The sequence below is a fragment of the Anoplophora glabripennis genome, unplaced genomic scaffold (genome assembly GCF_000390285.2).
Source record: "Anoplophora glabripennis isolate ALB-LARVAE unplaced genomic scaffold, Agla_2.0 scaffold7, whole genome shotgun sequence".
In the NCBI taxonomy this organism is placed as follows: Eukaryota; Metazoa; Arthropoda; class Insecta; order Coleoptera; family Cerambycidae; genus Anoplophora; species Anoplophora glabripennis.
Window position 1 is genome coordinate 1814785 of NW_019419456.1, and position 12617 is coordinate 1827401.

Below are 12617 nucleotides of genomic sequence, written 5' to 3' on the forward strand. Positions count from 1 at the left end.
AACGGGTTAAAAAAAGGATCGTTAAAATGCAAAAAAGTCTATTATTAAACGACGAACCTGAAAATGGCATTAATGCGAAAAAAGTTACATGTGAAAGAGCGGAGGTCCTTAGAATAAGTTGATTTATTCTGTTATTTTAATAAACCATATGAATATAAAAAAAAACATTTAATATGAACTTGTTCTTAATTAACGTGTATATTAGTAGCTAACGGATTGTTTTTTCTGTTATGTGTTTTTTGTGTTCAGTTCGTGGCTGCTATTGGTCCAAATATCAGTTTTGTTCTTCCGATAGACTTCAGGGTTCAAAATCTAGAAGACTCAATCGAGTAGGTCAAGATTCCGTACAGCGCCTCTGATGGCTGCGCCGAAAAACAATTGTTGAATGATTTTATGAGTTCTATAAAATGTACAATTATTGTATGTATGTAGTAAAAGTGAGACGATATATAAATCTCCATTTTTTTCACATCTCAATTTAGAACGTGTTGAGAATATCAGAACACCCAGTATACGGGAATGTACGACGTTATCGCGAAAGGTGTACGTTATCACATCGTCATATATTTTATCTCTGGACCAGTCACACCAAAAGGTCAAGTCTTCAACCAGATACTAAATCCAAAATATTTTGGAAAAGTTGTTGCTTAATTTACGGCGGTGGCTCTAATAATAGAACCAGTTAACCTCGAAAAAAGCTACGTAATTCAAATCGGCAATGTTCTTAGATCTGTTTTTTTTTTGTAAATGACATTCGTAAATAAATATGTCGTTTACAAAGTTGGATACGAAGGTGAGAATTTTGCAAGTGATGTTAAAAACAGGCATATTTTACTCAACGTTTCGTACATATACGTTTTCATCACTCTTATTAACCTTCTTTTAAGTTAAGGGTAATTATTTTCCTCGCACGCTCCATTTTTTGCTTTAAAAATATTTTTATGGATAACATTTTGTAGAAAATTAAACCTTTTCACGTTTAAGTAAGTCCGATCTCAATTGAAGAACCAAGAGGTTGACAGTATGTGTTAGGTTCGGTCGCTGACGCAGCAACTGGGCACTGAAATATTTGAAAAACTTGTTCCCATATTTATTTAGCCATACCCATATACAGGTCTGGTCGCCCAGTTGAAGAATGAGCGCGCGGGTAAACGCGGCACAAACACAGCCGCACTGGGCGACCTGGCCATAAATTCAGTTGTCGACAATGGCCTAGCAGTGCAGCGCGGCAATGCGGAATTTGGTGTGATTCAGGTAATTTTAATTTATTATAGGCATCTTCTATTAATCATTCACATTACAAGAGAGTTTTAGAAACGGAACAAAACGAAATTTACCATCAATATAATAAAATTGTTTGAGAACAAAAATAATTAAAATATGTTGTATATAATGTGTAGAAATTTTCTACACATTATATACAAATTATTATAATTTTCTACCTTTAGCAGAAAACTTTTTTAGGAATGCCTATGAAACTCATAAAGTTATTGCTAGGCGTTTTTATACATGTTCAACTGATTTCGGAAAGACTATACAACTAATTACAGTTTTTGTAAATTTAACTTTTCTTTTAAGCAAACTGAATCTACTTTCTCGGTTTGAGATTTTCTGATTAGGCATAACAAAATTTATATACCTAGTATCTGATGCAATTAATTAGGCTTAGGCGAATAAACCTTGAATTTGGAAAAAGAATATACAAAATTTGTGAATATACATACTGTCGTCTTTTGCCTCATTATTATTATATAATTCTTGATATTTACTTGGTTAAAAAAAAATGTTTCCTAATGCTAATTTTATATGAGAAGTGCCAATTTTATTGTAACTTTATCAATGTAATTATGTAATTATAATTACTAGTCGATTATTTCTATTAAAATTTGTATTAGCATATTAATTAGTTAATTTATCATTTTGCTTGAGGGAATTATATTTGGATAATTTTTATTTGAACTATGGCATTCGTTTGTTTGAAAATTAATGCAGTTAAACGTTTACATAGTTTAAAACTGTTCAGGGATAGGTCATATTCAATTCTGCCTCCTTGTCTTTATTCCCTTTCTGTATAGAAATATATACATAACACAAATCAATCGATTGTTGCATTTTGGAGATATAAATTTGTGATTTTTTTTACGATATATGTCTGTTTTTCGAGTCGCGCCATTGAAATCTCGGTTATTTTAAGAGATACAAAGTAGAGTAAATAAGGTGTAATTTTTTTCGATGATAGGTATAATGATATTGATGATAAATTTTTTTCCGTCAAAATACCAAATTATCCATTTTTACATAAAGTACTTTGAACATAAAACATCCAGTTATGACTTTAAATGAAATTTTGACATTTCTGTTAAGTTCCAATTGTTAGTGTCAAGGTTCAGAAAATTTAAAATGCAGTTTTCGCATGGAACAAAGTATATATTCTTCGAGTTGATAAATCAATAAGTTTGATCCGTATATTCATCTCTTTCATATGAAAATTGCGCTTCTAGCTTGACATTGTCAATGAAAATTTAACTGAACTGTCAAACTGTCAAAATTTCGTTTCAAGTACTAGTTGGTTGTTTTGCTTCCAAAGCACTCTTTATAAATACAATAAATTGGTATTCTAAGGAAAACAAAGATGTAAACTAACACCGTTATCAGAAAAATAAATGACTGAATTCCAAATATGTGAAAATCCAATATGACGTTCGCAAAAAAGTCCTAACAATGTTTGATTTTATGATATCAACTCTCTCCGTTTTCGAATAAAAAAATAACAAAAGTTTTAGTTCTTTATCGATAATTTAATAATGAATAGAGGTTTTTTGTTTCGAGAAATTATTCGTCAGCAAATTCCGCAGCTCTGCCCTGCATCTCTTAAAATAACCGAGATCCAAACGCACACAATGGATAAAGTCAAGATTGCCGTGGAACCAGTGCATGTTTATGAAACATTCTATTGTTTTCTTCCATAGTTGTTTCAGATGGCAAGAAAATTCCTAAAATTTCGGTTTTAACAATTTTTTGCATGTAGAAAAGCTTTTCTATTGAAAATTTGGATTTTTGATACAAGCACTGCATTTTTTATAGAAAAAAGGTACAAATATTTTTTTAATATTGTTTCGAGCCACTTAATATTCAATGAGTCTTTTATAACAATCGCTAACTAAGAAGTTTTAAGGGCTTCGATTTTTTATTTGAATATTTCTCTTTTTTATGTGGCAAGTTTGCGGCTCATTTCCGGAATTACCGCACAAACTCCGAGAAACTAATTTCATTGACAAGTTTTTTTTTTTAATAAATCCAGTTAACACCGCCGAGGAGCCCACGGATTCCCCTCGAAAAAAAAAAGACAAACATGACACGAGCACGCACCGATTATCCCCCGTCGAAAAAAAAAGCAGCCCAGAACCCGATCGGAACGACAAGAAGGTGCAAAAGCCGAATACAGAAGCCGGCGAAAAAGATTTTTTGCCGGATCGCGAGCGTGTCGCCTCCGAACAGAAAAACTAGTTTACGCTACGTAAAACCGAGAAAAAAAAGCCCACCGTCCGGGCATTCCTATCCTAATCCTAGTCCGGCGGCGAAGAGCGCTTTCGACCCCCACCCGTCCGAGCTGAATAGGCAGACGACGTTCACTTGTTATATTGTGTTACGTAATAGTTACCCCCTCCTAAAAATTACCCCCACTTAGCGGCGTCTGCCGTGATGCTGCTTGAGCCGGCGTTGCGTTTTTATACCATGTTGTTAGTGTACTTTTTACTACCCGTCGGAGCGTTGCTTTTTTCAGCCGTTTTTGTTTTGTTTTTTGCCGCAGCGCCGCACACTCGATCGGGACTCTCGCTACACGGTGGGTCGGTTTCAGTGCGCGCCGCAGGAGACCGCGGCCAGTGTCTATGTAGGACTATTATTTTTTTAAGTACCAAATAGCCGCCGCCAAACTGGAGTCTAGGTTAGACTACCGCTCCGGGGGGTTGGACTTCCACAATCCCCCGATGCTGCTGGAGAACAACTCGAACTACAGCCACCTCCAGAGGTCCATCGACACGCTGAGGTCGCTGGGGGACCGGCTGGGCGACAGGAACGTGGACCTCCGTCTCAACCTCCACCAGGACCGCCTGGACAGGAACTACGACCGTCCCGGCCAGATGGGCAACGGCCTGGAGCTCAACCTCAGCCTGAACTCGGACAGGATCCTTCAGGAACGCATCCAACAGGAGCGGAGTCTGGAACGTCTGCTGAACGAAAGGAACATGCAGGAACAGAGGATGAACATGGACCACAGCTTAAGCATAGAACGGCTGAACCTAGAGAGGAGCCTGACGCAGAACCTGGACAGGAATTTGAACCTGGATCGTAACCTCAACCTCACCCAACCTCAAGACCGTTCGTACATGAACGATCGCGCTCTCATGGACAGGAACATCAACTCCGAGAGGAACCTCATCGACAGGAACCTGAACAACATCGACAGGATGAGCATGGACCGCGGCTACGGCAACGACAGGCTGTCGGAGCGCCTGAGGATGGACGGCGGGGGTGATATGAGACATAGTGATATCAACAGGGACATTAACGACCTGAAGTACAGGGAGTACAAGGCGCACCTGGAGAACTTGCGGTCCGAGAGTTCAAGGTCGCTGGATAGGGGCCAGGACGAGGACAGAGGGGCCACGCCGACGACGCCGCCCACCCCCATCTCGGTGGGTGAGAATTTCCAGGAGGAGAAGGTAATTCTTTACGTTTAATTCGAGTCGGCCGGACTGTGTTTCATCCCGCCCGCCGAAACCGTCTTCAGATGGATTTTTCGAAATCTACGTTCCAGATAAATGCTTTTAACGGGCGCGACCTTGTTTGGGGCTTCAGAACGGTAAATAAATGTACTTGGAGAATAATGCTCGTCTACGATAATTAATGATCCGGCTGGAATAAAAATATTGGTTTCTATTATCTTTTATCCTCACGTGAAACGTCTCAAAATTGCGCATATACAAATCAACATTTTGTGGCACAAAAACATGTATAAATACGCAATATTAAATCGTCCTTTTACTTAAAGCTTCTTTAACATTATACAAAAATATGTATACACTGAGAAAAGTGTTCAAGTCTTCTATAAAAAGTTTATGCTTATCAAAACACTGCTTTAAAATTTTTTTTCATAAAACCTCTAGATTAGGTGCCCTTTAAAATTGTTTTATGAACAAATAAACGTTTCTGGTTTGACAGATTTATATTATTATAGTTCATTAATTTATGTTGTAAAAATAAAACAAGATTATTGTTACTTTTACACAACTGTCCAACAAGCGCCACAACAAATAATAACATTTAGATCCTCGAACATTTTATTTATAATTCAATTTCTGCCTCAATTAAAACATATTAAAATAAAAAAAATCACAATTATAGAAAATTGAACAAATAATATTTGAAATTAATATAGATATAAATATTTTGTTGTCCTTAAAACTATTTCTCAATTTTGTATATATTAAATTACTTGTATGTATTAAAAATTCATTTAGATCTATTGAGTGTACAAAGAAGAGAAGCGCAGTCTTATTTTTATGTCGCAAAACACGGAATCGAATTTTGTAAAAGTATTTTTTTTGTCTAAGAAATAAGTAAGGCATACGTATAAATTTTTTTTAAACTAAATTTCCACTTTGTTCCCTTACATTTTATAAAGATTTGATATCAAAAGAAATTTCTGGTCGTTTACCAGCAAATTGTGTCATAATTAACTTCCTGGACGCGTAATATCATTGCTGCGTCACAAAAATAAAAGGCGCCATTCCAAATTTTTTCAATCAATTTTTTCATCTCCAAATACCTTCTTTAATAAATCTCCTTACCGTTTACTTTGGAAACTCCAGTAAGTTTTACAGGTCACTTTTTTTGTTTATTTAATAATTGTTATTACCAAAAACTGTAGTATATACAAGAAGGTCAGTTTAGTTTGTTAAATTATAGTTTATTTGAGTACATTAAAAAAATATATCGGTAATTGCACACGACATTAATTTTAAATAATTAGGTGAACTAACTGGATAAAAATTATTTTTTTCAAGCGTTGACAACAATCATAGCTTCAACAAGGCAATAACTCTTGTAACTGCTGATTTTTTCCTGTAAATCACCTCTTGATATACAGGGCGTTACAAAATTACTGCCTGTACGGAACATAAAACTTCTAGATGCTATTTCCCCTTAAATATGTTATAAAAACTTCAGTTATTTTTGTCCAGGGTGAATCATTTATATTATGAAAAAAAATCAGGTGGATTTTTTTGCAAATTTAAATACTCCGTGTCTGGCAAACGAAGTGTTTCCTGGCAAATAGGATTTTTTATGTTTCTCAATATAAATTAATCCCCCGTATATATTTTGCGGAAGAATAAGCCCACAACTTCCCATTAGAGCAATTTGCATGTGCCTACCTAAATACATGTTTAATTTTTTTCTATCGGACACGGACATCTTATACAAACACACAACAATCCTAAACTGTCTGATAAAAATATGTAACAACTATATCCATGTTATTATTTCGTACATACACACACACATGCTGATAAGAAATTGCAAAACTTACTATGCGGAGCCATGGGTATGTTCAGTGGCAATCATTCATGCGCCGATGCTAGTAAGGGAGATAAAAGCTCGAGAGATACGCAATATGTTCCTCTTTCTGTGCCTATAAATGGGACAGTGATGAAATTTTCGTGTCGAATACATGTAATTTGGGTTATTATTCCATATAGAAATAAATAAGTAGTTGCTTTGGAACGTTTTAAATTATCTTCCTTTTGTTTGTAAACTTTGCAGCGTGTTTAGGCGTCCCGATAGGTGATACACTGAAAGAAATTGTAAACAAATATATCTGCAATTTGTAGACACATTATCATTGTTGTATAGGCAACGGATAGCACTGTGAATTTATTGTTATATTAAAAATTAAATACATCGGCCAATTAACCAACGGGACATGGTACCGTTCGATTTTTCACGCGAGGTATACGGAATCGCTTCAAAACTAAACCCCTGACTAGATTTTTCTGCATACAGTTTCAAAATATTATATATTTTATTTATTTAAAGTTAATTTTCTGGAAGAAAATTGTTTGGGCGGCGAAACTTTGTTTTGTGGTTGTAGCTGCCAGAAACTTCGTCGTACATATTCGATCTGGTTGGGCGAGGGCGCAAAACGCGTGTAACAGGTAGGCAACCAGGTTAACAGACAAATTAACAAAGCCTGCTGCGAGTTGTAAGGGGTCGCGACGTCTTTTGTTTCCCCAACTTTGCGAGTTTCCACAGCCTTATTAGGAGAATAGGAATTTGAAATGTCTCTTGAGCAGTTTAATTGACGTAGGTATGTTTGATGGGATATTATACGAGGTGTCCCGATTTGTATGCGTACCGACTACTGACGTAGTAAGAATAAAACAAATACGGTTTGTTTAATAGATCCTAATGGTACACAAGTTCGCAAAATCGATTAAATCGTAAGTCTGCTAAGATTTTGTAATTTGTAACAGAAATTTAAATAAATACTACATTCTTTAATGTGCTAATACAAATTTTCAATAAGTTAAGAGAAGGTCGTAGTCGGCTTTGAATTTTGAGTTTGATGCGATTTCCAGATATGTACATTCATAATTAAATATAAATTGATTTTCATTTGTTTTTATTTTCTATGCTAAGAACTGTACGCTTATAAATCGTCACACCCTGTATTTTAATTTGTTTTTTTACTCGACATTCGTTTCGAAATTGGAACCTAAAGTATGAGAGGAACAGAATATTTTTAAGATCTAATCAATCTGGAAAATCTGCAATTGTCAAACATTTTTACATATTACAGGGAAATGTCGGGACATTAAAGAATTTGTTGCTTTGATACTTTCATTATTTTTTTTATACTCTGATTGTAATACTAAATAAAACAATATTACTATTCTTTTCAATTTTATCCAAAAAGAATTAGAAACCTCTCTTTTCAATAATCAATTATATCCCGTTATTTGCAGTCTATTTGCAAAAATTTTTTAGGTTTCAAATATCGTACAAGGGAACTGAGCGAGTAAAATAACTTTTTTGGTCGTACTACGAAACGAAATTACAGTTAAATTTTCAAAAAATGCGATTTTTATTTCTTTTAAATAAAATTCGAACGAAAATGAAATCATTTTTTCATTCAGTAGATTCTGCAGTAGTGCAGTGTCCACATAAGCTTTTCAGTATCTCTAATAGTTCCTGAGATCCCTGGAGGGGCAATCAAATTTGGTTCACCCTGTATATAAATATGTTGACTTCAAAGGATATGTTCTAATAACTTTCATATGATTTGATTAAATTTAAATTTTTGTATCGAAATAAATCGTTATTAAACAAAAAAAATGGAAAATGTCAGTTTTTGAGTTTCAATTTTTTATTAATGGTGGTGCTTTTATTTTTAACTTGTCATATATTTTTTAAATAGGGTGCAACTTTTCTTATTAGTGAAGTAGATAAATATAATATACATAATTCTTAATAATTTAAATAAAAAGAAATGTTTGCTGTTTGTGTAATTAATTAACGTTACTAGAATTGTGCTAACAATTACGCGTAATTTTCGAAAAATGTTCTTTTGTGATTAATATAATTAATATAATGTCAACCAAAAGTCTGCTTATATCTAGATTGTTCTTATATGATGTTCAAATAGGCAAAGATTATTGGAAAAGGACATTTTTTTCATAAAATCATAAATAAAAGTGTTCCCTCTTTGGAAAAATTTTAATAAATATACGTAGAACATATACAAAATTTAGGATCTAGTGCTGATTGAAAAAAATGGAAACTGATATATTTAGAGCTTAGAGAACATTTTTTAAATCAACCTGGAAAAACTTCGTTGGTCATAATTTAGTGTACACCCTGTATAGCGATTACGCGCGTTTTCACCTCTAAAATTCCTTCCATACCTTTACCGGTAAATATTTTTCGTCGCCGTAAAACCTTTAGATCGTCCTTGTATTACGATTGTTTTTTTTACTATCGATCGTTCGAATAACTTACCTTACTTTTCGATCCGAACTAGGAAACTTCCATAGCCGAGATAAACGAATTTTTTTTTAAACAAACCGTCGCCCCGTTGCGCTACTACCTGAAGTGTGCTGGCCATAAATTAGTCATTTCGGGTCCTCCACGCTCTGCTAGGCCTGCTTGATGGATTTGATCGTGACGAGACCAATCGGTAAACAGAAAAAAATGTATGAATCGGAATCGTAAATAAATCAAGCGTGCTATTACCGCGTACAAAGACCAAATTAAGTTCTGGTAGCCGGAGTGAAAGGCGTTCGAAATCTGTGAGGGGATAGGTGTAACTGTTTCGGAGTTTAGGCGAACGTACAGTGTACGAGAGGCGTCCTTTTTTCGGCGCGTTTTGTTTTTCAATCGGACGGTGTTGTCCCTAATTTTTGGCGCCGGGCGTAGGAGTTAAACTGCCCGTACAAGTTTAGGACACAGTAGAAATTGACGTTTTTGGAAACTGTTTTTTTTTCTTTCAAAATTTCGAGGTTTTAGTGATTTTTGTTCTATGTACGGGGTGTCCCAATGTTTTGGGGCCAAAATAAGACGATTTAATAAAATTTTCCTTTATCAAAGTGACGTCATTTTGGTGTTAAAGGGCTTCAGTTAACAGAAAATTTCATATAAATAGAATGAATCATTTTAGTTATTTAAAAAAAAACACCCCGTTATATCTTGGGAAATGCAATTTCTTTAAAACGACTGAAAATAGTTAGTTAAGTTCTGAAAATGGTGTTATATTTTCTGTCACTCAATTGTAAATGGCGCACTTGTAATTTTTGATCTCAGAAGAAAGGGCTTTCAGTTGTAACACTTTTTCGATTTAACTTTTTATATATCTTCAACTGTTTTCGAGATATTAACAGTTGAAAACCACTTTCTCGAAATTCTCGACCTTGATATACGTAAAATGGATGGAGTTTTCTATTCAAATTGAACGTACATATTTAAAGTAATTTTGCGATATATCTAAAACAGGTGCAATTATAAAAAAAAACATTAAATGGAAAAATGTCTTTTTTTCGATGGCATCAAAACAGTAACATGTTTCTGAGAATATAAAATATCACTGTTACCGAATAGTGTGAAAATACAACACATTTTTCATAATCGAATTATCTTCAGTCGTTTCCAAGAAAAACGCATCACCCTATATATCTTTTCCCAAACTTTGACGGTCTTTAATGGTTAAACGAGGCATCTTTGAATAAAACTAAGGTAAATCTACTTATTTTAATCGCAAAAATCTGTTGTAGGATTCCATGTCCATATATTTGCAAATGGTAACCCATTTTTAGAAAATATTTAAATATATCTTCTACAGAAAGACAAAAAATATACAAAATGATATATGTATTTCCACTACACTACGTCATATCAGCCCACTCGATATTGTGTCTTGTGGGTGTAACTCGATACTTTGTATTTCAGTAGATATCAGCATACGATCAAAGGGCCTATCTCAGAAACGCAATAAAATATTTTTATTGCTAATAGACGTATCTTGAGGTAAACTAAAAATAGTCGTATAGGAAAATGTTATAAGTGAATTACTTTGAAGGAAAATATTCTACTAATTTATTGAATTGTAAAAACTGAGCACAGCTTTAAAATATGGCCTATAACATTCTGGCAAAAAATGTCACAATTGGAAGCAATTCGAAGATATACATCTTTTTACCACATGATTAACAGGTAAAACTGTGAAGAAAAAAACTGTTTCCTAAACTTGTTTTAAAAAGGATCATAAGTAGTTTAGATTAGAAACTTTTTATTGTCCGCAACTGTAGTTAGGACCGAGGATAGTTGATTTCTGTTAAAATTGTTTGAACTACATAGTCATGTTTATCATTTTGGTGGTTTTTAGTTGTGTTAGCTCTGCGGCTCGAGCTCTTAATGAATCCGGTTTATGAAAATAATTGTTCCAATTTATGTTTGTGTATGTTTAATCATTTAAATATAAATATTCTGCGGTTTAAATATTTGTTTAAGAGTTGTCGTTTTTGTATAATTTTCACATTTTTTTAAACAATATTTCTTCCTATTTCTTATTTAAAAAAACATATGTATTAAAATTATTAAGACAAATAGGTGTATCTCTTTTCTTTCTTTGCTGTGTTGTCGGTATATTCAAAAATCGAGTAATAAGTCAAACTACCAAATTTCATATGCGATTTCTCAAAGATGATAACGGGATAAATCCAAAATTTACGAGGTTAGTCAAAAATCGATTTCCTTCAAACTGAGAGTCAAACCAATGACTGCCTCTCACCGAAAATATTATAATACTAGCAACCCGCCCCGGCTTCGCATGGGCAAATATAAAATAGCCTATGTTACTCCGAGGAGATGTAGCTTTCGGTAAAATTGGTTGAGTAGTTTTTGAGTTAAATCGTAACAAACAAAAAATCAATCATCTTTCATCTAATGCGACCCTAATATTAATTTTAAAATAATTCACGATATATCTATAAACCTAAAGACAACAAACGAACTCAAAACTAAAAATGCAAAACCTTTAAATTTAAAACAATATAGGTAACTACCAACAATGTGAAAATAAAACGAATTAAATTAAAGTACCTATGTTCAGGACTATCAATTTTAATTAATAAGTAAGTAGTTAGGTAGGTATCTAACTACCTAAAGAAAACAAACACGAAACAAAAATGCGACTATGAAGTTTTAAATGATTCACAATAAGAAAAAAAACAAACAAATTATTAAAATTCAATGAAATAAAAGTATGTTTGCAAGTATCTATGTATGTTCCGACTACCTAAAGACAACAAATACAAAACAAAAATGTGACCTTAAAATATCGAACGCAATTATAACTTTCCAACAACACCCAGAAAGAAAACACAGTCGTCAGTCGTCACCTCCATTCGCTCCAAGTCAGTTTATTAAAGGATCACGCGTTATCGTTCGGCTTATTAGCTAAACAGTAGGCACGACGGTGCGGGGGGAGGGTCGGCGATCGCATCAAGCGAAGCGAGGCGCTTGAATTTTATTCTCGCGTCCGTAATTTTTTTGCGATTACTCCTAAGCTATTCATTTAAATTATATGTTGTAACAGAGTAAAATAATGTGCATGAAATGCTTAAAGCCTCTAACTTATTTGAAATGATAAGGATTAATACAGTATTTGTGTAAGCTTTTACATCACCGCTTTATAATTGCCAATTTTTTAAAGGATTAAAATGGATATAGGTAGCATGTTATTTTTAACATATAGACATATGCCGTCGCGAACTTTTCTGTAGGCATATATAAGATACACAATTCCACCATACATTGATACACTACATAAACTTTCGGACCCCCCCCCCGGCTCGGACCCGAGGCGCGGGGTCACGGGGCGCCCGCGCGGCCCGGTCGAATCACGGCGACACGAAATTAATTTCATTGCGCATTATTTTCATTTTGCTATATCTCCTAAGGTATTCATTTAATTTGCATGGTGTAAAGGGAAAAAATAATCTTCATGAAATGCTCAAGCAACTAACGTATTTAAAATGATAAGGATTAATACCGTATTTGTG

The 12617-nt window shown here is 34.1% G+C and overlaps 1 protein-coding gene across 1 annotated transcript in view; it reads left to right on the forward strand.

Moving 5' to 3' along the window:
• LOC108910538 (zinc finger protein 8) overlaps window positions 1-12617 on the forward strand; it is a 78014-nt gene that overhangs the window by 34171 nt on the left and 31226 nt on the right. Inside the window, exon 2 of the mRNA XM_018715161.1 lies at window positions 3897-4724. Within this exon, the coding sequence (XP_018570677.1) occupies window positions 3897-4724 (828 nt within the window). The remainder of the gene's footprint in view (window positions 1-3896; window positions 4725-12617) is intronic.